Below are 22,857 nucleotides of genomic sequence, written 5' to 3'. Positions count from 1 at the left end.
TGTCTGTTCTCTCTGTAAAATTTCTGAAGGCTCTGAGTCCATCCTTTATTTCAGTAATGAGTACAGGAGTGAAAAATGAAAAAAAACCCTCATCCTAATAGTTCAAATGTTCAGTTCAATTTTAAAATACACAGGGATAAAACTGAATGTCAAATTTATAAAGTAGATCACTGTTCTACTTGTTCTCATTAGAAAACTACATTCATTAAATTAGGTCATCAGAGATTGAAGGGTTTAAGTGTCTGTGATCTGGCCTTATTGATTCTGTTTGGCTAATCGTATTTTTATAGCTTTACAACAAGATGTGTTTTTATTTCATTTGATTTTTCTTTTTTCCTTTTACTAAGGACTTGAAAAAAGACTTCTTGAAAGTTTGAGATAAGATTAAGAAAGGTGCTAAATTAATGATTTTTAGAGGTACAGAATGTTTCAGTGCTTCTGATAATTTTCTGTTTGTGTTTTTGTTTTGTACTGGAACAAAATTGGAGATAGATAGATCTTTTAAATTCCATTAGTAGATGTGTAGTGTCAATCATACGCATCCCTTGTTACATAAGTATTCAATGAGCATGAAAAACTTCCTAAAAATAAAAACAACAAATAAGATTTAAATGTTCATCTCCCTTGCCTACCTAACATCTGCACATCTCTTCATGAGGCTTTTACCATGAAATTTTTCCCACAATATTATGACTAAGGCACATTCCTACTATTAGCATACGTGTACCACAGACACAGTTAAAATAGGTTCGTCTACTGTAACGGCAAATAAAGTTCTAAACTAGATGCTCTTGGAATAAAACCTTTCACCTCACAAAACAAGCAAGCAAGTCATGAGATTTACTTTAGTAATTCCAGCTAAGCACCTGCAATTCTCAAGAAGAAGAATTAAACACCCTCATTCACCCATTTACTATAACACCGTTCTAAATTTTGTACATTCAATAACAAATAGATGGAGAAAGAGAGGTTGTTTGAATATAAATATCAATTTTTTTGTAACTGAGTATTTCAGAAGTTGAACATAGGAAATATTTTTATATGTCACATGTCAGCTACACTAGTGTTTTCTTTACTCAGAAAGCTAAAGCATCACCCAGTTGCTAGAATTATTTTGGAAAAGCCCATGTGTAGCAGAAATGCAAAGTCACGGCCTGAAACCAGTGATTGAGCACCTAGTGGGAAGGCAGGGCCAACCCAGGGGAGCTCAGGTGCAAGCAATGTACCTGAGTGACTGCAAGTGGTGGAGCCAGGATCCACCCCATTCTAGACCTCATTTAAGGGTTGGCAGTGGAAGTAAAGATATTTTGCTGTAGATCCCTGTGTACCTGAGGCCTTCTAAGGGTAAGTAGTTTTTCTGTTGTTTTTTTTTTTCTTCCTTTATTTCTATGTCTGTGGCTGCTGCGTTTGGGTTTATCATCACATACTGCAGCCTAGGGCTTTCTACCCCACCATCACTGCTGTGCTTTCCATCACATTATAGCATTATACCATCTATAGTTATGTGACCCTGTAGGGGGCAAGAATTTCATCAACACTCTTGATTGCTCCCACTCTTTCTTTGTAGTACACAAAGTCACAAATTTTTAATGATTGGCAAGCAGTCTTCAGTCTATTACTGGTGCTGAGGGTGGATATGTGGCAAGCACTATGAAGGAAAAAGACACAGTGGATGTTCTTGAGGAACTTTCTGGACATGAAGTGTATTAGATTGCCTATTCCAGTGCAGCAACTGAACATTCCCAGCCAGGATGTCCCTTCTGGTTCTAGACTTGAACAGGTTGTTCACTTCTGTTACTCCTAAAGTGATTACATGGAGGACTGTTATTAAGAGCTGCCTTTAAATGTACCTTGACTGCTCTGTTATTTACAGGTGTAACATGACTGCATGTAACATGAAAACTGCCCCAGATTCTGGGAGACTTTATCAGCCAAACGTTCAGATTTCTTATATTTGTAACACAGTTTGATATTAGTATAATATATAGATGAAAAACTAAAAAAAAAAAGTACTAGAAAATACATTTATTAGTACAGCTAATCCAGAAACATAAGTCATATGGTCACAATATCTCAGTTTCATGAAGAGTGATACCCAACCATTCAATCACATTTCCTTCATTAAAGTTATTATTCATTTCCCCAGGAAAATGAGAAACAAAGATTTGAAACTTAGTTGTGAAGCAAACACATCAGAAGAAAAAATACTAACTTCCTACAAGCTTTCTCATACTGATATGTGGTTAGGAAGACTCATAAGAAGAGAGACTGAAGAGAAAGAACATGAAAATAAATTGTTTCTCTACTGCTCTCACAGAAATCTGAGACATATCACCAAATACTCATGGTAGATTCTGATTCTCTTCACAACAGAAGCTTAATACTTCCTGCCTCAAAAAGGATGATATACATTTTCATTCTTGCAAGTATCTACCTAGCTAATAGTAAGTACATGCATTATCAGGCAATCTGCAGCCAGATATAGCCCACCTCCAGATCTGCAATCTATACAGGCCAAAGCTAGCTGTTGTTGAATGCCTCTCTCTACCACCATGTAGGTATGTTCAAAATGCCTGCAATACTCCATTGCAAAATATGGGGAGAACAAAACAAATTCTACTTAAGGCTCCACTTCATGTTTATCTATGCTTAAATTTTGTTCAATTTAATTCCTATTAAAATCAACAAGAACCATGATTTCTTTAAAAGAGAAACAGCAAGTTATCAACAAGCAAGAAAATGGCACCTTCATAAAGTACTTCCAAGGAAGATTCTGGCACTCTGGTACTCAGCTCTTTTTTTGTTTATCAAACTGGTTAAATCTAATCTAAAGTTCAATAATTTTATCCAGAACTGAATTCCTTTACTGAATAGTAGATGAGTTGGAGGTTAGAGATAAGACAGGCCAAGCCAAGAAATGCCAACCCAGACTACATTCCAAAAATCTAACTTGTCCTGTAGCTTACTAGTTGTTTCTGTCCTTTGTTTTCTTCTGAAATATTTTGGTACAAAAGTCTCCCATGATTGCAGAGACCCTGTGCCATACATCAATAAATAAAACATCAATTTCAACAAAAGTATTTAAGAACACAGCATAAATGGCAAACTTGAACAACAGAAGATGGTGGTTGACTTTGTGTCAGAGGTGCTATGAGAACAATAAATTTCACTGCCTCCAGTGAAAAATACTATCATCCTTTGCAAAGCTCACGAAGTTCAAGACCTTACTCCATTTAAGTGCTGGAAAACTCTTACTTAAAAAGTTGGCCAGTACTGTTTACTTCAGCATTATATTCCCTCTAGTCTTCAGATTACTGCGCTTAAAGTTTCACTGCAAATAAATCAGGTACTAATATTTTAAATATTAAAGATGACTATACCCTTTCCTCTCTGACAGATTGTTCCATGTTTCCTGCCATTAGTTTAGTATGGGTGAGAATGCAATTTTTCTTAATGACTGGTATCTAGAACAAAAGTCCTTATTTTAACATTTCAGTAGTATTGCTTTAGTAGACTTAAGAGAGTGACAATCTGATTACAGCCAACCAAGCAGCAGCTAGTATAACAGATCCATCAACTCGACAACCTGAAAGACGCATCTCAAAACTAGAAAGTCTTTTCACAGCCTACTATGAAGAGGAACAGAGAAAATTCAGTCTTGAATCTCTTTCAAATGCAGCTGTAACGTAAGGTGTAGCAGGCTTCTTAAAGAAAAGTTTGCATGTTTAGATTTGATAATCCAAAAGCTGTTTCCTGAAGTAGAGAAAGGGATAATTTAGCTACTGGAAAAAAAATCCAAGATCTCCAAGTAAGAAGGGACCTGTGACACAGACTCTAATCTAGCATATGACAGCTGCAGAATGAATTCAAAAGATTTTTTTAAAACCAGACTAATTATCTGTTAATGGCCAGGCTCAGCGGGACACAACAAATTCCCAAGGTTTAGTTTCCAAGTCATGTGATTTGATCTTAGTGTGGCAGATGGCAGACAATGACTGCATACCCTTCATTTATTCTAACATCTACACACTGTAAACCAGTATTGAAATTATTGTAATCATACATCAGCAAAGATACAGTGTTTCTGTTGGTGACACCACTGTTTTTGCAGTGATTGTTTCCCACACTGTGCAGCCTGTCATTTGTATTAAGTGCTGTCAGCTCTTGGAGTGCACAGACAAAAACTGAAAACCCAGTAGGATTTATCCTCCCTGTGAATCCAGAAAGACTCTGGCAAGTTGGATGTCAGTTTTAGCAGTACACATATGCTTGCTTTTAGTTAAAATACCAGCATTTTTTTTTTCAGTTAGCACTCTAATTTAGAAGTGCTGACTTCCTACCAGGGTCTGATTTTGTATTCTTTTTGACAAAGACTCTGTTATTTTAACATCCCTCTTCACTAACCTGCTGGTTTGATGGCAGTGGGTACTACTGATTATTTATCTAAGCTTACCTTGCTGGAAAAGATTAAATCTGTACTCAGTGGACCCCAGCCACTACATTTTGAGTACCGATACATCACATCCCCAAAGCTAGAATTGTGTATCCTCAAGGGAAGGAGGAAAGGAAGGAGGTATACGTTCTCTATTTATCTGCACTCTATTTTAGGTGTTTTATTTCCAGAAAGTAAGGATACACGGGTTCCTTCCCAGCTATCTCCTTCCTCCAAATAAATTCCCAAGACTTTAGTTTCAGAAAGCTAAGTTGTTTCTCAGCATTTGACTGTGGCTGTTTCACATGGCATGACCTTTATTTTTTGCAGATGCAACAAAGGCAAAGAGCTTTCTCAGTGTGATTGTTCACTGCCAGTTTAAGACACTCATCTTAGATGACTCATTAGATAGTAATTTTTCTTTTTTTCCCCCTTCATCTTTAATACCTTCAACATCATAATTTTGATGCTTTTAAGCAAAATCCTTACTATTTTGCAGTTTCAATTCATTTCATTTTCATTTCTCCTCAAAATGGTAATGACCACTGTGATAAAAGCTGTAAATACTTATTTGAGGTAAATCCTGAATGACACACTACCTACCTGTGGCCTTTGCATGACTACACTAAATGAAATTGCTTTAGAAAGTGTTCCCTGACAAGATTTGTAGGCAGAAAAACAGTGTATGTGCATCTTCAAATTTAGGGCATTTTTCAGATCTCTGCATCTATATCAGGGTACAGTTCATTCTGGGATAGTTTCAGCTAACACTGCCTACCATAAATAACCACAGATGGGAAAACTTCTATATCCATGGATAGAGGCCAAAATTATCTCCTCTGAGTACACTATTTCCTCCTTCCCTCTAGCAATAAATAACCACTGACTCCAGTTCTGTGCCTACCAACTGAAAGTCTGAAGAAAAAACCACAACAGGAAAAAAATACTGCATCGCAGTATCCATAGATGAACTCTTTTCCTGTCATATGACTTCCTCAACAACTGGGACACTTCAATTATTTTGTTTTTCTTACACTCACATGACTTTTATCCTATACCCAATAGTCAGACATCTTTCCACAGTTATTCTCTGAAATAATTCTAGACTCTAGTATAAGGCTATCTTCCCCAAGTCACATTTTATTTCAAATGTTAGATGAGGTTTATTTGCACTGGATTTACTCTAAACAGTAAATGTTGCTCTATGGATTTTACTCTGGGATGCAGGTATATTATATACTTAAATATTAAAATAAATATTTTGGTTTTTTACTGTCATTCAGATTTTGTTCTTTTGTCCCTAGCTCAACAGTTCTTCTGAAGCTGTAGACAGCCTTTAGCTACTGAAAACAAAAATGACCTCTTCATTCATCTGAATTTTAGAGCAAATATTTACGCTCTAGATTTGATAAGCTGGAAGCCTTTAATGTCTCTCCTACTGAACACTTGTTTCAGTTTCTATAAAGACCTGCCATCTCTGATGGGCTCCTTAACAGCTGCAGTTGATCTCTTAGAATTTCCACTACAAAACAAGTACAAAATTAACTTTACAGATGGCAGCATTTCTCTACTAAGAACTTTGAAAACCGTCACTGAACAATAAAGAAAAAAAAATAGTGAGACAAGAGCATGATAAGTCTGAATACTTACAAATATGATAAGCTATCTTTAATTACCCATTTACTTCTGAGGAGTCTCTTACAAAAAATATATACTATCAGAAAATTATGGAGCTTTTGGTTTCAAAGAGATCTGCCAATATCTTTGCAGCCCATCAAAAAAGGCCTTTAAAATATGTTTTATCTGTGGTATGTTCTCAGTATTTTGGGAATGGAGTATAGAGTAGATGGCTCATCCACCTCTTCAATCCTGTTACGGACTTTCATTCATGGAACTGCAATGCAAGCTTGAAAAGTTATTTACCTCCTGGAGCAAAGATTCCATTTTCTTTTAGGTGACAAATAATATATGCTTCAGAGTCCTGTATGTTATTATGTTGCTACCTTATACTTTGCAAGAATTGTTACCTGAAGCTTCGTAAGCAAGATAGATATGCTCCACTATCTTCGGAGATATCAAAGGGTTAACTTCCCAACTGCAGAAGCTTCAGTGTGACTGTCCTTGCTTCACAGTAGGAAAGTGACAGACTCCAGCAAAGAACACAGAAGGGAAAACACAGCCAAGTAAGGAAAGCACTCTGCTCAGACAAATATATTAGGAAAACCTCAGTGTCAGAAGGACAAAAACGGGAATGGCAGAAGCCTGCACAGCAAAGTAAAAACCTAGTTACTTTGATGGGATTATTTTCCCTCTGAACCAATCACAGAAGTCTTGGAAATTAAAAATTAAAAAGAAGTTAGTTGCTTAACAAAAGTGAAACGGCAGTTTTGCAGAAATGTTGTTATAAGAAATTCTGTACTTGCAGCTACCCAGTGCTAATACTCCAAATCACATCACCCATTTATTACGCATCTGATGATAAAAGAATCCTTCCAAATGTTATAAAATAGTAAAATTTAAAGCTAAATAATTGTCTGCCTTCATACAAAGTAATCAAGGAAAATATCCAACATGAATGTTGTTCTGTGTTACTATTATCAGGCCTTGCTATAGCAAAAGGTTAATGAAGTCAGATGACTACACAAAACTTATGTTGTAGACTTCATTTCCATTGTACTGTTCAAAATTAAAAACAAGATTCCTTCATAGAACACATCATTCTTACTACTCATGTTATACACATCAACAGAAAACAAAATTGTCTCATAGTTAATGAGAACCATACGCTCCCTAATAAAAGGATACAAATTTTACACATGCATGTTTAAACTCTTGAATTTCAGCATCGATTCCACATACAACCTAAATCTACTGCTCCTCAAAAAAAGAAGGAAAAAATTGGTATTTCCTCAGAGATAAAATAAGAGGGAGGTGGGGAGGGAACCTTGAGGATCAGAAGAGCTACATTTACAAGAACATAGCCATTTACAGAGTGACAGAGTGCTTTTTTTTTTTTTTTAAATGGTTGCCTTTCAAGCTGTGCCAACAATAGGACGGACATAAAAGATCTGCCTCCCTTGCAGATTTAGAAGAATAAGCAATTACCACATTAGAGAAAATAGGTTCAGAAATTTCCACCAATTGGTAGTTGGCAGCAAAGCAACTCTTTATTTGCCAAACCCCACAAAGTCCTTGGGCACCAACCTCTACATACACCAGCAATAAACAATGAAAAAAATTCTCTTTGCCTCAAACCAGGGTCAGCCCTTTGCTTCGTCACTGTTGTTTTCCCTAGAACAGCCCCCAGAACTCCCTATCCTTGTAAAGAAGCAGAAGGCAGTTTTTATTATCCTGGTGTCCAAAGTCATAGGTCTTCCACCTGGGGCACTGTATCGCATGATCCCTTAAATCGCAATTAAGCTGTGGTTGTGCAAGGAAAGGCTCTTTCCCAAAGACTAATTGGAAAAGACTTTTATTCCAAATGTGCAGTTTATATGGAGACAAAGTAGTAAGGAGCATGCAGTAAGGATATGTGCAGGCTGCTTTCTGCAAGAAGTAGGGATTTATCTATTCTGCTTGAAAATACCTACACCTGCAATCTAAGTCTGGTTGCCAGGGAAGTGCAGGAGGAGAGATTTCAGAGCAATGAGAAATCATACACTTATTTTGAAGCATTATCTGTGATTATTTGTCCTGACTGCAGACTGAAGACAGCCACTGTCCACCATGAGTAACATTAATGTGCAAGCAACATATGTGAAATTTAATCTATGACGGCAAGTTGGTTAATTTTATTGCTCCCTGATGCACCACTGCAACTACCACATAAATGCAGGTTAGTGAGTTTCTACTGTGTCAATAATTCATAGAAGAACTGAATCTGAACTGTGTCTCCAAATTGTAGCAGTTGCCTTTCTGATTCTTCCCAAATCTTTTTAAACTACTTGCCTGAGAAAATAAAATTACTCTTATATGGGACAGTAACGGAAGACTTCATGAGCAGAAAAAAATAATTATTGTAGGATAAATATCCTCAAAGCTATTTTACAGTGAATTAAATAAACATGACTAAATCACATTTCAGGACTTTTAAAAAGCAAAGCACATTCTCAGAAAGGATTCTGCTGTAACAAATGTCATTAACAAATCTAATTAAAAAAAAAAAAAACAAGCAAAAAAAAAACCCACCCACAATATAAAACTATTAGAAGAACTAAAGAGCATATTATAGTGCCCTTGAATATTGTGAATCAGGAGTCGCAGTTATATATTTGTCTCACTATTTAATACCAAAGAACAAAAGTACTTCTTTCCAAGCATTTAATTATAGAAAGTGTATCTGCAGTACACAGAACATAACCAGAGAGACAGACCTCATGTTCAGATTATTTGAATCAGTGCACTTTTTCTGCAATACATTATCTACAACCTTCAGCAAAAGGTGTTGAATGCCTCTATGGGCCTCTTCAGTGACCCATAGGATCACTACTTTTACAAAAAGCTCGAGGAAAACAAGTTCCCTGCTCTCCTTAAACAAAATCAAAACCTCTAAAAGTAGCACATGCAAACATATAGGTATGTAGATGTGCAGAAATACCTTTTGAATGAACATGGATCCTAATATTTAGTCAACAATACCATAGTTCAGGTATCAGGTATCAAACATGATCTACTTTCAGCCTATGTTGCTCTGTATTACTAGACTCACAGAGCTGTCCAAATTCCATATCAGTGTCAAATAAAGGCATCAGGTGTCAAAGTCCTGCTACACAAAAGGCTGAGTCATTAACCAGACTGATCAACAGCTAATGTATAATGTAACTTATAGATGGTGCAGCACAATATTCTTTGGGTCACTCCTTTGTGTTTCTGGGTTAGAATAAAAGACCTACTGTAACATTAATCTCAACAGCATGTTTTTGCCATTTTAAAACTAAAAGTAAAGCAATTTACAAACATCACCTGTGAAATACTATTTCAGATAAAATTCTTGACCTTAGCAATCTCAATTACTATATCCAGGATGATATTCCAGTATTTTTGCTTATTAAATAGCAAACTGTAGAAGTGAAATGGAAGAGGACATCAATATTTTTCACATAGAACACGACACCATGCAATAGTCTGAAAATATGTCTCTGCTTCTGAAAAGACGTGTATTCTAAACAAGTTTAATTTCAGAATTTCAAGCAAAACTATATTACCAAAAATAATAAGCACTTAGTTTAGCAATACAACACAATGTGTGAAAAAGTATTTTTTTCTTTTACTTAAAGTCAATTTCTTCTGCAGTAGAGGCAATTTTAACTTTTTTTTTTGTAGATATTTTGAATAGAAATGTTAAAAATTGCAGTTTACTTCATTATCCTTATTCAGAAGCAGGTTAAAGCCTGTATAGTAACAAGAACTTAAGTTATAAAAACAAGCTTAATTAGAGTAACTCATAATTATTAAGATTCTCACAGCAATTTAATCTCCTACCTGCTTTCCATCCAGTGTACAAAGTCTCTTGACTACACCCGAATCTAACTTAATGGCTTCTGTGATGTCAGTCAGAACCTGTTCGAAGGAGTGAGCAGTCTTCTTATTCAGCAGAATTCTCACAGCTTTTCGTGGTTTTACTCCACTCCTAATAACAGTCACCAGTTTGGGTTTAATGAAATCTTTACTCTCCTTCACTTCACTCTTTGTAGATGTCAAAGATGTCAGAGATCGAGTGGACCCGGTCCTTATGTTCACACACCAGTTTGGATTGACATTCTTGGTATAATCAACTTTCCGATACGGTTCATTGGATGCGCATACATAACTTTCACCTGAAAAGAAGATGACATTTTCTTAATTTAGGAGGTCTTGAAGCTATTTTTGTCAATTTAAAAAATAACAAATTTGTCAGAAGCAGTGGTTTTCCTGTATTCCAACTGCAGATCATTTTAAATGAAGGCTGGTAAATTAGCCAAACTCTATCCAAGCAGTACTCTCAGAGTGGTTTCTGTAGGTTTCAAAAGACCTCTGGTTAGGCAGTGAAACACAATAAAGGATATCAAGGAGGTTGAAAATATTTCCCATTTCTTTTGAAAGAGAACAAAATGCGAGAATCTCAAGATCCCTGACCTGATCATCAGTAGGTATACATTGACTTTGCATCAAGGATACACTATTGAAATGCAGTCAACACTTTTTAGACCAACAGCTTCCACTGAGGCCACAAAGGAGACTGAGACTATGGGAATAGAAAAAGAACAAATACATTATGTTTTCTTTCCTAGTTCAAAACACGCATTTCTGATATCTCCTCAAAAGAAGGAAGGAAGGTGAGAAAACAAAACAACAAGCAAAAAAAAAAACCTATAAAACACTTTATTATGGGCTAGTTATTCATACCCTTGCATCAAAGTACTTGAAACAAGCCATGATGAAGATCTAGGGAGTCTCAGTAATTTTCTCTCGCATGTTGGATGTTTCAGTAAATAACAATATGAACTTGAAGAATCACAGAATTGTATGGGTTGGAAGAGACCTCTGGAGACCATCTAGTCCAACCTCTCTGCTAAAGCAGGTTCCCTACAGTAGCTTACACAGGAAAGCATCCAGGTGGGTTTTGAATACCTCCAGAGAAGGATACACTACAGCCTCTCTAGGCAGCCTGTTCCAATGCTCTGTCACCCTCAAAGTGAAAGAGTAACTTTTTCTCATGTTCGTATCGAAATTCCTATGTTCCAGTTTGTGCCCATTGCCCCTTGTTCTGTTGCTGGGCATCACTGGAAAGAGCCTGGCCACATTCACTTGGCTCCCTCCCATTAGATATTTGTAAGCATCGATAAGATCCCTCCCCCAGTCTTCTCCAGCCTGAACAGACCCAGGCCTCCCAGCTTTTCCTCATAAGGGAATGCTCCAGGCCTTCAGTCATCTCTGTGGCCCTCTGCTGAACACTCTTGAAGGTTCCTGTCTTTCTCGAACTGAAGAGCCCAGAAATGGAGACAGTACTCCAGATGTGGAGAGCTGATTTAGCTTAAAAAATTATGTTTTTTCTACGAGCAAGAGAGTAAAATTCCTTTAGACCTCTTAAGAATTACTGTGGTCCGAAGGATGTTTTTGTGCTTCTTTTCTCCCCGTACTAATTACTGCTTTCTAATTTGCCATGCCTTTAGCCCTTTCTGAAAGGTTGCTTGCTGTATTTGAAAGAAAGCAGGGTGAAATTAAGTTAATAAACTATTTTGTTCAGGAAAGTTTATTAGCCAGTTCTGCATCCAGAAACATCACACCTACAATGTTCCAATGAGGTGCAAATAAACAATTAGGTGCAAGTTTTCATGGATGCCACTGCCTTGCCATTTATGCCCATCATTTCTCCTTATATTCATAGATCAGAAGGTGCACAAAACAGGAACTGATACAGACAGACAGATCTCCCAAAAAATAAGCAAAGGAAAATAAGCTGTTTTCAGCCCACAAGCTTCTGGAATGGAATATCCATGCACCTGCATGCACACTGGTGGTGGTGGGTAAACACTCATACGTAAACAAACAAACAAACAAACAAAACCAACCTGCAGACACACAGCTTAGGAAGAACTGTGGTGGCCAAGAAGATTGCATTGCCACAGAACCACATGCTAAGTCGCAACAAGGTTCAAGTAATCTGATTTAATCAGGCCAGTTTTGAGCAAGATGCTGGATTTGATGACCTTCAAGAGGCCCCTTCCAAACTGAATTACCTTACAATTCCACATGGGTGGACAGCTTCTTTCAGTAGCCTGAGCCTGCAGAGACATCTCATTAGTCTGTCCTGTTGGCCTGAAATAGCTCTACATCCTCTAATACTAGATTCCTAAAGACTATGGTTATTTTCTAAACAATTTCTAATGAGCTTTCTAGCTCTAAACACAGAGCTGCCACATACAAAGTATCTCAAAGAAACTGATTGTTCTCATTCATGCAAATACTATTATTTATTAACATCATAACTGCTAGGGAGTTGCACAGACAACAGTAGTATGCTTTTGTTTTCATTTAAGTTACAAGTTTTAATTTTTACAGACATCTATTTTTTACTTTAAAGGGAGTTAACAGGAACAAACCCCTTCATATTGCTGATGCAGAATCTAGATGCAAGATGAGAATAGGATATTAGATTCTGACTGACAGTATGTATTGTGTGAGAAAAGAAAACCTCAAATCATTTTGTTATTCTCCCCTCTGCAGCTAGCTCACTGTGTGATATAGAACCCCTGGGATATGTTTTTCTACTCTTACATGCTAAACTTTCTGTCAGTGCACTAGGAAGTAGCTTTGGGTTGGAGGTTGGTGGGTTTTTTCTTTGGTTGTTTTTCAAATGTGTGTGTGCATACTCACAGGTTTTGAACACGTTTAAGAATGCTAACTATTATTTCCTCCAAAAATAACAAACAAACAGAACTTAGTCATTATTCTGGGTCCATAATATTAGGCATTCAGCTTTGGACAGTCCCTGACCTATTGATTTGAAGTTGATTTGTATGAGACTTTGGTAAACTTTAATCAACTTCTCGTAATGATCTTTATGTATAAATAAACCTGACAACACCCTATGGACAAGGATAATTTTTGAAGCACACCAAGTGCCCCTAGCATCTCCAAGTTTTTAAATAAGCTTCAGTACAAAAAGACACCGACTACCTCAGAGTAACCTCTGAAGTATAGCCTGTACAGCCGTATGTAGAAGTTAAATAAATTCTAGCAATAATTACTACAAGATACCTTGAAACTCAGTACCATTGAGCATGAGAAGAATTATGCTTTCAAACTAGAAAAGGATGCACATCCTAAACTACTCATGTTAAAACAAAAAACCATTCCCCCCTGCCCTTGGAAAACAAACAGAAAAACCTGCAAAAAAAAAATAAGATCATTAACACTCAACAAATAAGCAGTTGTCATTACAATGGGAAAGCAGGAAAAGGCTTGTCCTGTAACACCCTGGCTCAAAATAACACCACATTTTCATCTCCACAGTTACTATGTACTGAAGGTTTAAAAAAAAAACAAAAACCAAATGCTTACAAGATAACTCTGACTTAAATTAACAACGCTGGAAAAGAAAATGAAGACTACTCAGAAGTAGGATCTCCAACTTGAAATAAATTGTTACACATAAGGAAGCAGAAGTAGAGAACAACAGGTCCCTTTGGTAGATTTACTACAGAGGAGTCTCAATAGTATTGTCTAACTTTCAGATCCCTTAACAGATTATCTTCCTTACACTGTCACAGAACATGACCTATACTACCTGTCAAGTCATACTGCAACATCCTTAGAAGACGCACTTGGTCCTGTTACAAGAACTTCACTCTGGATAGAGCAAAAAGGATCTTAATCCACTTACAACAGCAGTGTAAAACCTGGTGGCTCATACCAATTTGCTTCCTAATGATCTGAACTGACTGCAACACTCATTTATTACAGATTTTTTATTGGTTCTTACGCATTAGTTTTCTTCTTCAGATGAAAAAAATAAAAAGATTTTTTAATAAAAAAAATTAACCTTTTATAAGAATGAATTTCAAATAACTTGTTTCAGCTGCATTCAACCAAGCCTTAATGTGATGCACAAACTGTTCTAGTTTTCCAAAAAGCGTATCTGGCAAAAGTAATTGCAGAATTTCCTATAACTGGCAGAGACAGGAATATACTAATTACTTGAGAACTGTAGCATGTAACAGATTGTTCATTAAGTGTGTTAAATTCCATGCCTGCTTTCTTGTTTCAGTCATACAAACTAAAATTGGTAATAGAGGTTTTTACATGAAAAATGTGTTTTACTACACCTCCAAGGCAGGCACGTATGGCAAGATAAAAAAAACACATGCACTGAGTGACTTTCTTTGTTTATCATTTAAAAGAAAAAGGATGTTTTTATTTTACTAAAGTTAGCACTTAAGCTTCTAATATTTCACCACAGCCAGGACTTCACCCAGTGTCTAAGTTCTGCTGAGACTCTTGCCAATAAACCGCTTGTTGCATTCTGCATAGAGACTGATTTTCTAGCTATTGGCCATTCTAGGAATTAACCGTTGATTTGATTGGCTTAACAAGGTATCCAATTGACTATTCAACTGTATGGAATATTTAAGGAAGAAAAAACTTGGCGGGGTAAGCTAAATCACAGCTATAAAGTTCACTACAGGCAACTTTCCTAGAGAATGGTGTATTTGAAAGTAAGCCTAAGAAAATCACTGTTAGTTTTAGAACACTGTGATATTGTTTAAATTGTTGTTTTAGCCATTCTTCTAAGTAGAAAATACTTTTGCACATATGTATTTGCAAGGAGTTTCAAGCCATTTGTGAAAATACTACCTCATTTTATTTTGTAGGTAGAGAAATGCGGAAGTGTGATGTCGTATATAATATTTGTCCACAGCTTTAACATGACCTGATTTTAAATCTGCTTGGGATTAATTTCAGTATAAATACTTCAGATGATCTTCACACTCACCAAGAAAGTCAATATTTGTAGAATACAAAATGCAGCTTTCTTTTTATTGGTGGCTGTTTTTAATTTGTCGTGTTGTTTTTTAAATCAGTCAAACTGAGTCTAACATTGTTAACAACATAACAGGTAACTTTAAAGATCAAATCACAAGTACAGATAAGTTCAGCTGTTTCTGTAAGTGCTTTATATAAGATTTTCATGTGTCTAACTTTAGCATATAACCTCAGTGTAGTGGAAATGCTAAATCAGTGCTTGAACAAGTGATTGAGCACCTGGTGGGAAGGCAAGGCCAACCCAGGGGAGCTCAGGTGCATGCAATGTACCTGGGTGACTGCAAGGGGTGGAGACAGGATCCACCCTTTCCTGGACCTCATTTAAGGGTTGGCAGTGGAAGTAAGGGGATCTCAGTGGAGATCCCTGCCTACCTGAGTCCTTCCAAGGGCAAGTGGTTGGTTGGTTTCATGGCTGTTGCATTTGGGCTTATCTTTACTTGCTGCAGCCTAGGTCTTTGCTACCCTGCTGTTATTGCTGTACTTTTTATCGCATTGTAGCGTTACACTCACTAAGAAAACCTTTTCTGAGACTTTGGTGGTGTTTTGATTATGCTGTAGCTTTTGAAGTAATTTGTAAATCTACCAGACATAGAAAGCTGATGTAACTCCAAACACATGCATAAACAATACTTCATTATTTACATTATTGACTTGGATACAGTCAATTTTATGGTTTGAAGGCTCATTTTCCACTTGAAACATTTTGAAGCTCATACATGCTAGCCTTTACCAGTATGTACTCAGTGGTTACTCTACTGTTAATAAATAGCGTGTCTTTGACTTACATCATTAAAAAGAGTCAGACAGCTCCCTAGTTTTTTCAACTAGATTGTGAAGTTACCCATACTACATAGGAATTTGCAGGTAAAGATGTGAAATATAGACTAATGAAGTAAAGACACTATTGAGCAAAATGTATGTATGTGTAGGGGGAAAAAGAATAAGAATCACAGGCATGGGTTACAGCTGGGGCCCTAAACCCAGCCAAACTCTTCAGCAGGAAGCTTAGCCAGCCTGCAGAGCAGTTCTGGCAGAAGCATGAAACTTCCTTATAAGTTGGCACTGTAATTTCAACAGAACATATGTGCCATCCATCCAACACTTCACAATGGTACCCAGAGCAATCTAAAAGTGTCACTTCTTCAAGAAAGAAATTCTGCTACCACCAAAAATTCTGCAAATGGGCCATATGCTAGCATAAAATTAATAACATCTGTTGACATTTTGAGTCACAATATAATCAACAAATGGAGTAAGTTTACTGATTCTCTATGTCTTTTTAACACTTAAAAAAAAACAACAAATAGAAGATGTGGAATATTTCCTATTAGCAAGGAAACGCGACCTGCCTCTTAATAATTTACCTGTTCTGCATTAGTAATCAGGTGCGCTATTCATGAAGACCCACATGTTGACAGCATGTTCAAGCACACTGTGGGATTTCGGTTACAGAGAGCACATACTAAACTAAATATTCACCATTCTCCTACCATGGTAAAGAGAGAATGGATTAAAAGAGAAAACAAGATTATATTGATCAATCTGACTGATAAATAGCCATAGACCATTAGTTATCTATATACTGTTTAGTCTACTTAAACTTATCTAAGGAAAGAGTTGTTTTGCTATCTATTTATCAATACTATTATTCAGAGGAAAGGTATCTAGCTTCTCTCAAAACAAAACTGCACGAGTGAAGAGTTGGAGTATAGATGAATTCTCCAAAATTCAGCTATGCAATTTTAGGTACGCATAGGAAAAGAGATGTATCTTGGTGTTTCATACCACAAGTGTATACCACTTCCAAAAATGCAGAGTTTTTGAGGAAATACAGCTGACTTACAGCTCAGAGTTCTTCATGGCACAAGTTTTATGAGCTAAAGCCAACTTCAAGGAATTTTTTAAAATAGTGGAGAAATGTTCAGACATATTTTTCTTAAAAACAGAGTCTGCTAATGAAAGACATGCAGATGTTTCATTTCCCTTAGCACTGTTAAAAACAAAAAAATTAAAAAAAAAAAAAGTGGATATACCATGTAGTGGGGAATGCAAGGAAGAAATGAAGTATGTAACACTAAAAAATCCTGAGTCAGGATACTGGAAACCAAAGTTCCTGAACAAGATTTTCTGGTTAGCTTTTTGCAAAGCGTTAACAAGCACTATTATCTTCTGAAAGTCATGTACAGTACTGTGTTTTAAATGACATGCTACATAACAAAGAATGATATAGCTGACACAAGCAATAGCATGTCTACAGGGGAAAAACACCAACAACACATTGTTCTCCACATTTTTAAAACACGTTCCACTTTGAAGCACGTAGGATAAATCAGGGTTCTATGTGTACTTTGTATATCCATTTCATATCCTTCATCTTCTTTTGGTGGAAGTCATTAACTTCAAGAGTGTCAAAAGTTGCTTTTTCAGTATAGCATGGCAGTTAAAACAGCTAGCCTTCCAACTTTGAGAGAGCATCCTTTCTGTACTCCGTGACATAAAGTTGAGTGGATTTCTAGGAGTGTATTTACAGAATGCATAAAAAGACTGATGTAAAAATAAAACTCTTTTATGAATGATTAAATTTTATTTAGATCTTTTTTTGCTTCCTTTCTTTCACAGAACTTCCTTCCTCATAAATGTCTTACAATTCTTTCATGTCACCTCCAGTAACCCTGTATAAGTTACCACCATTCCTTGTCTAAAGCATTTAAGTTTCCCCTTGCACTGTTTAAAACTTGGCACGCTACCTGTGTCTACTCTCTTTTGATTTTATCTATCCAGAAGGTGCAGGTAACAGCTTCCTACAAGGTTTCTTGGAATCGCAGAGTTGCTTAAGTTGGAAGGGACCTCTGAACATCTTCTGGCCCCAACTCCCTGATCAAGCTTTCTGAAAAGCTTTAAGAAAACAGCTGAGGGATCTTGGTATAAACCCTACCTAGTACCACCTGCTTCCTCTGCAGTAAGTAAATAATTCTTCTCAGGTAAATTATACCCCATTGCTTCAGGACTATGAAACTACAGTAATCTGAACATAAACTCAAGCATAAATGCTTTTTATTTTTTAAATCCTTTTATTCTTCAATTTTATCTTTCTTTGTTACACTTTTAGAGATTTTCTGCCTCTTTAAGTGTTATAGATTTTGACTTTAGCACAGGAAGGTAATTATACCTTTTGAAACAAGTTACAAACTAATTGCTTAACTGTTGTTACCATCTACTTGCCCTGACAAGAAAACTTATTCTTGCCCTAATCTAACAGTGCACTGAGTAGTCACAGAAACTTATATAGGATTTGGGCTGCTGAAATGTAGAAAGATATTACTTGAATAAAGAATATGGTTGTAAAGGTGCGTCATGTAGATGTTCATGTCCCCAAGAGTCAGGCTACCGAAGAACAACAAAATAACCATCAGGTAGACTGAGCCGACAAAATTGAGGTGACTCAAATAGACTTGGACTGGCAACACAAAGGTGAATTATTTCTACCTCCATGGGCCCATGAGACCATGGGCCATCAAGGAAGAGATGCAACATATAAGTGGGCTAGAGACTGAGAGGTAAACTTAACTGTGGATACTATTGCAGAGGTTATTCATGATTGTGACACATGTGCTGCAATTAAACAAGCCAAGAGGATGAAACCTTGCTGGGGGGAGGGGTGTGGCAAAAGTATAAGTATGAGGAGGCATGGCAGGTTGATTATATCACTGCCATGAACCTGCAATGGTAAGTGTTATGTGCTTACCATGGTGGAGGCAACCACTGGGTAGCTTGAAACATATGCAGTACCCCATGCTACTGCCCAAAATGCTGTATTAGATCTTGAGAAACAAGTACTATGGTGACATGACACTCTAGAAGGAATTGAGTCAGATAATGGGACTCACTTCAAAAATACTCTTGTAAATACTTGGGCCAAAGATCATGGCATTGAATGGCTTTATCATATGCCCTATCATGCAGCAGCTTCTGGTAAAATCACACAATACAATGGATTGTTAAAAGCAATGGGTAGTGGAACATTTAAGCACTGGGAGAAGCATTTAGCAGAAGCTGCCTGGTTGGTCAATACTCAAGGATCTATCAGTTGAGATGGTCCTGCCCAATCCAGCTCCCTACATAATATAGAGGGAGATAAGGTCCCTGTAGTACATGTAAAGAGCATGTTGGGAAAAGCAGTTTGGGTCTTTCCAGCTTCTGCAAAGAGCAAACCTCTCCATGGAACTGTTTTTGCTCAGAGACCTGGATCCACTTGGTGGGTGATGCAGAAAAATGGGGATGTTCAATGTGTACCACAAGGGAATTTGATGTTGGGAGAATGCAGTCAGTAATTCCATGTATATACAGGTGTGTTTAATGCATGTTATTATCTTTATATATATATTAAGCATGATGTAGTGATGTGGAATAAGGGGTGGAATGTCATGGTTTTATGATTTTTGGTTATTGGTATTCCACATCATAACATCATGTAGTGCACTGGGAGTTAAAGAGTTAATGCTCCAGTTCCATGGACTGCTGATATTTCCAGGTACCTGGTTCTCAGAAAAGAACAACTACATACCCCACAAGACTTTTTGTTTCTGTTCAGAGGGGAAGATAAAACTGTTCTCAAGTCATGAGACGTTCCCTTTTCCCTTTCTGTTCATCTCTGCAGCATGTGTGCTCCCTAGCCATCTCGCCTTCAGCATTAGAGTAAGGCCTTTGGTTTTGGACACACTCTCTCTCATTTTATTTATTAGCCTCAATTCCAATTATATTGCATTATACTGTGTTATCTTGCATTCCAACCTTACATTTAGTAAATTAACTTTCCTACTCAGATGGTTGCCGCTGCTTTGTTTTCAGGCCTATCTCCCTGTTATTCTTCCCCTTTTTCCCCTTTCCGGGGACATGGGTCTGAGGGTCCCCCTGCCCCATTAGTCATGGAACTGGGCCGAACCGGCCCATAAACTACTGACAACTTTCTACAATTTAGGTTACTACATGTTACTTATGTAATACACAGTAACAATAATAATATCTAAGGCAGAAAGTACTTTGTTCAGTGTCCTATTTTGAAACACTCTCATTCTCCACCTCTCCCCAACGACTTCCTTACAGGTGTCTGCTGATTCCAATTGTACAGAAAAAAACTACTGACATTTAAAAGGACTGTATCAATTAAGCATTGTAACTGAAAAAAAACAAAGACTCTTAGCAATGGTTCCTACCTAAGGAACTAGGAAGAGTACCTATCACATAACAAATCAATATGACTTTTCTTGCCAGGAACAGAATCTACTGTTGCTTTCTTCTCTCAGCTTTACAGCAGATCTTAACGACCAAGATTCTCCACATTTCTCACCACCAAGACATCAAAACACAGGATAGCAAAGACAAGGCATAAACAGCATGAATGTCAAACAGAAGCTTCAGTGCTAAAGAATTGCACAGTTCTTTCTACTACCATTGTGCTATGCTTTAGGGAAGTAAAATTTCCAAAGACAATCAAAGGATTTAGACGAATGCTTAATTAGCTGATTTTGGCAGAGAACAGAACTGAAAGTATTATTTCATTATTGTTAATGAAATGAAAATTTTAAATTGCACACAAAATCTATTACACAAAACTAAAGCAGAGTAACATCAGATAGTACAGGTGCATAACAAAACTAGAAGAAATTCATAACATTCCCTAAATCCATTCTCTCTCTGGATTTCTATACTCAAACAAGATCAAAAGCAGACACTGAAATTCTTCACTCCTTCCAGCCTAAGAAAGCAATGAAAGCTGTCAAACTTGTGATCCGTAATGTTCCTTAATCTACAGGGGCTGGAAATATAAATGAAATTTGCCTAGGACTGGTCCAGCAAAGCATCCTTTATTTTGTCTGTCAGATCCAGTTAAGAAAAGTAATAAGCTTAAAATTGAACTTGTCAGATTTCAATAAAATTGTGACCAGATCACATTTATTAAGGCAACTCAACCTGTGACAGTAATATTTGAAGCTGGCAGTATGCCTGTGCCTTAGCTATTTTCCCTTTAGAACAGACAACAGGCTACTAAATACACCCAAATCCTGAAAAACATGCTTCAGTGACTCAATTTAGCCAGTCTGGACTATTGCAGTACAGAATTTGACACTGCCAGCTTTTATCCAAAATAGATACTAACCTGATAAACAGCAAATAGGCTTTGAAGAGCTTGCACTGGGCTGGGTTAGCGTCCAAGAGCTATGCGCACAGGCTAGAGCTGAGGGAAGTTTAATGCACATCTTTCTGGCTTGGTAAGGATGGCCAAGGTCTCAACTTCTACTTAATTCAGAGAGCTGCCACTTATGAACCACAACTGCTGCGATTCCATGCACCATTTCAGTGACACTGGTGACGTGCAAACAAGCTAGTCAAACAATTAGGCATTGCATCAAGTAGCTACGTTTGGTCTGATGTTCAGCCTGTAGCTGTCATGCATAATGACATTTTAACTTTCCAAGGATTAAAAAAAGCAATACTACCAGACACCATGCAAAACTATTTGTGATGCTACTGTAGTTCAAGATTCAGCATATTACCAATCTTTATTTATTCAAAAAATTCAAGCCTGCTCTGCTGGAAAAAGTGAACTACAAGAAAAAAAAAAACAATTCTCTCCCAAGTCTATCAAGAACAAAAAAGAGATGGCAAAGAGTTCAGAGAATTTCAAGGAATGATGGATTCACTACTTCTTTGCTTTCTTCCCATCACTGTATGTGGTTCCCTATTTCTGTATGGTGATTAGACTTACGCTGGTAAAGTTTTTGGCATGCTTATTGGAGCACATAGTAATCCAATTATGATATAACACGATTTTCTTAAGATTCCTGAGAGTTGTATTGGTCATGGATAGATGACTAAGTAATTGGGAATCTCTTTTCCCTTTCATTTTATGGAGAAAGCAATGAAGTGGCATTTTCATTGTGACATTTGCTTTGCTTTATTCTTCCAGTGAAGTGCAATGACGAAGGTCACTCTTTCAATGAGTATATGAAGAGACAGGAAGTCAGTTTTTGCTTTCAGTTATTAACTTAAATGGAGTTAAGAGACTATAAGCTGCATTTACATGGTTGTACAGCAAGTCCTTTTATCTTTTTTTTTTTTTTTTTTAAGAACAGAAGCTTAAGACTCATTATTTCTCCAGCATTTCAAAAGTCACTCCAACTTATCATTAGCTTATCCAAGTTTTCTTTTATCTGCTTTCCCCACCATCCACACTCCAGCTTCTCATTTTTTTTTAGCTATTTCTAAAAAAACCACTAAACAATGAAGAAGTTTTTTGGTCGATTCCACGTTTATTTTATCACCACAGACTTGGCATTTCACTCTCCAGACATTTTGCTTTTACTGTTTTGACTGTGAAACTGCCTTCTGTTAGATGACATGATATGGAAAGTTCTCAGACACTATGTTACCTTTATGATGCACACCTTCTTATCTGTCCTTTTTAAATGAAACTCCCTTGATGCAGCAAATCCCATAGACTCTCCTCTTCTCTTGCATCATCTGGCATAGCTGGTCAACAGTACAGAAGATCTGCTGATCAGCTACACCTGACATACAGGGTCACTGGCTGGAAGACTACAGTGACAGATACTAGATACCTGAGCAATAGCATTCAGTTCAAATTAGTTATGGACCTTACAGTGCGTGCAACCTGACCAACACATTTGAAAAGCACTTTGTATAACGCTGTCGCGGAAATGCTAAGTCAGGGCTTGAACAAGTGATTGAGCACCTGGTGGGAAGGCAGGGCCAACCCAGGGGAGCTCAGGTGCATGCAATGTACCTGAGTGACCACAAGGGGTGGAGCCAGGATCCACTCCTTCCCAGACCTCATTTAAGGGTTGGCAGTGGAAGTAAGGGGATCTCAGTGGAGATCCCTG

General features: G+C 37.1%; 1 protein-coding gene across 5 annotated transcripts in view; it reads right to left on the bottom strand.

The window, feature by feature from the left end:
• The window catches only part of DCLK2 (doublecortin like kinase 2), a 78,613-nt gene that overhangs the window by 53,201 nt on the left and 2,555 nt on the right, over positions 1-22,857 (bottom strand). For all 5 annotated transcript variants that reach the window (XR_002438456.1, XR_002438457.1, XM_021396277.1 and 2 more), the window contains exon 2: positions 9,914-10,248. Coding sequence is in view for 3 of the 5 variants with exons in the window: in XM_021396277.1 (XP_021251952.1) it covers positions 9,914-10,248 (335 nt within the window). In the remaining 2 variants the exon portion in view is untranslated. The remainder of the gene's footprint in view (positions 1-9,913; positions 10,249-22,857) is intronic.

Source organism: Numida meleagris, chromosome 4 (genome assembly GCF_002078875.1).
Source record: "Numida meleagris isolate 19003 breed g44 Domestic line chromosome 4, NumMel1.0, whole genome shotgun sequence".
In the NCBI taxonomy this organism is placed as follows: Eukaryota; Metazoa; Chordata; class Aves; order Galliformes; family Numididae; genus Numida; species Numida meleagris.
The sequence above is the reverse complement of the archived record's forward strand: the minus strand, read 5'-3'. Positions and strand labels throughout refer to the sequence as shown.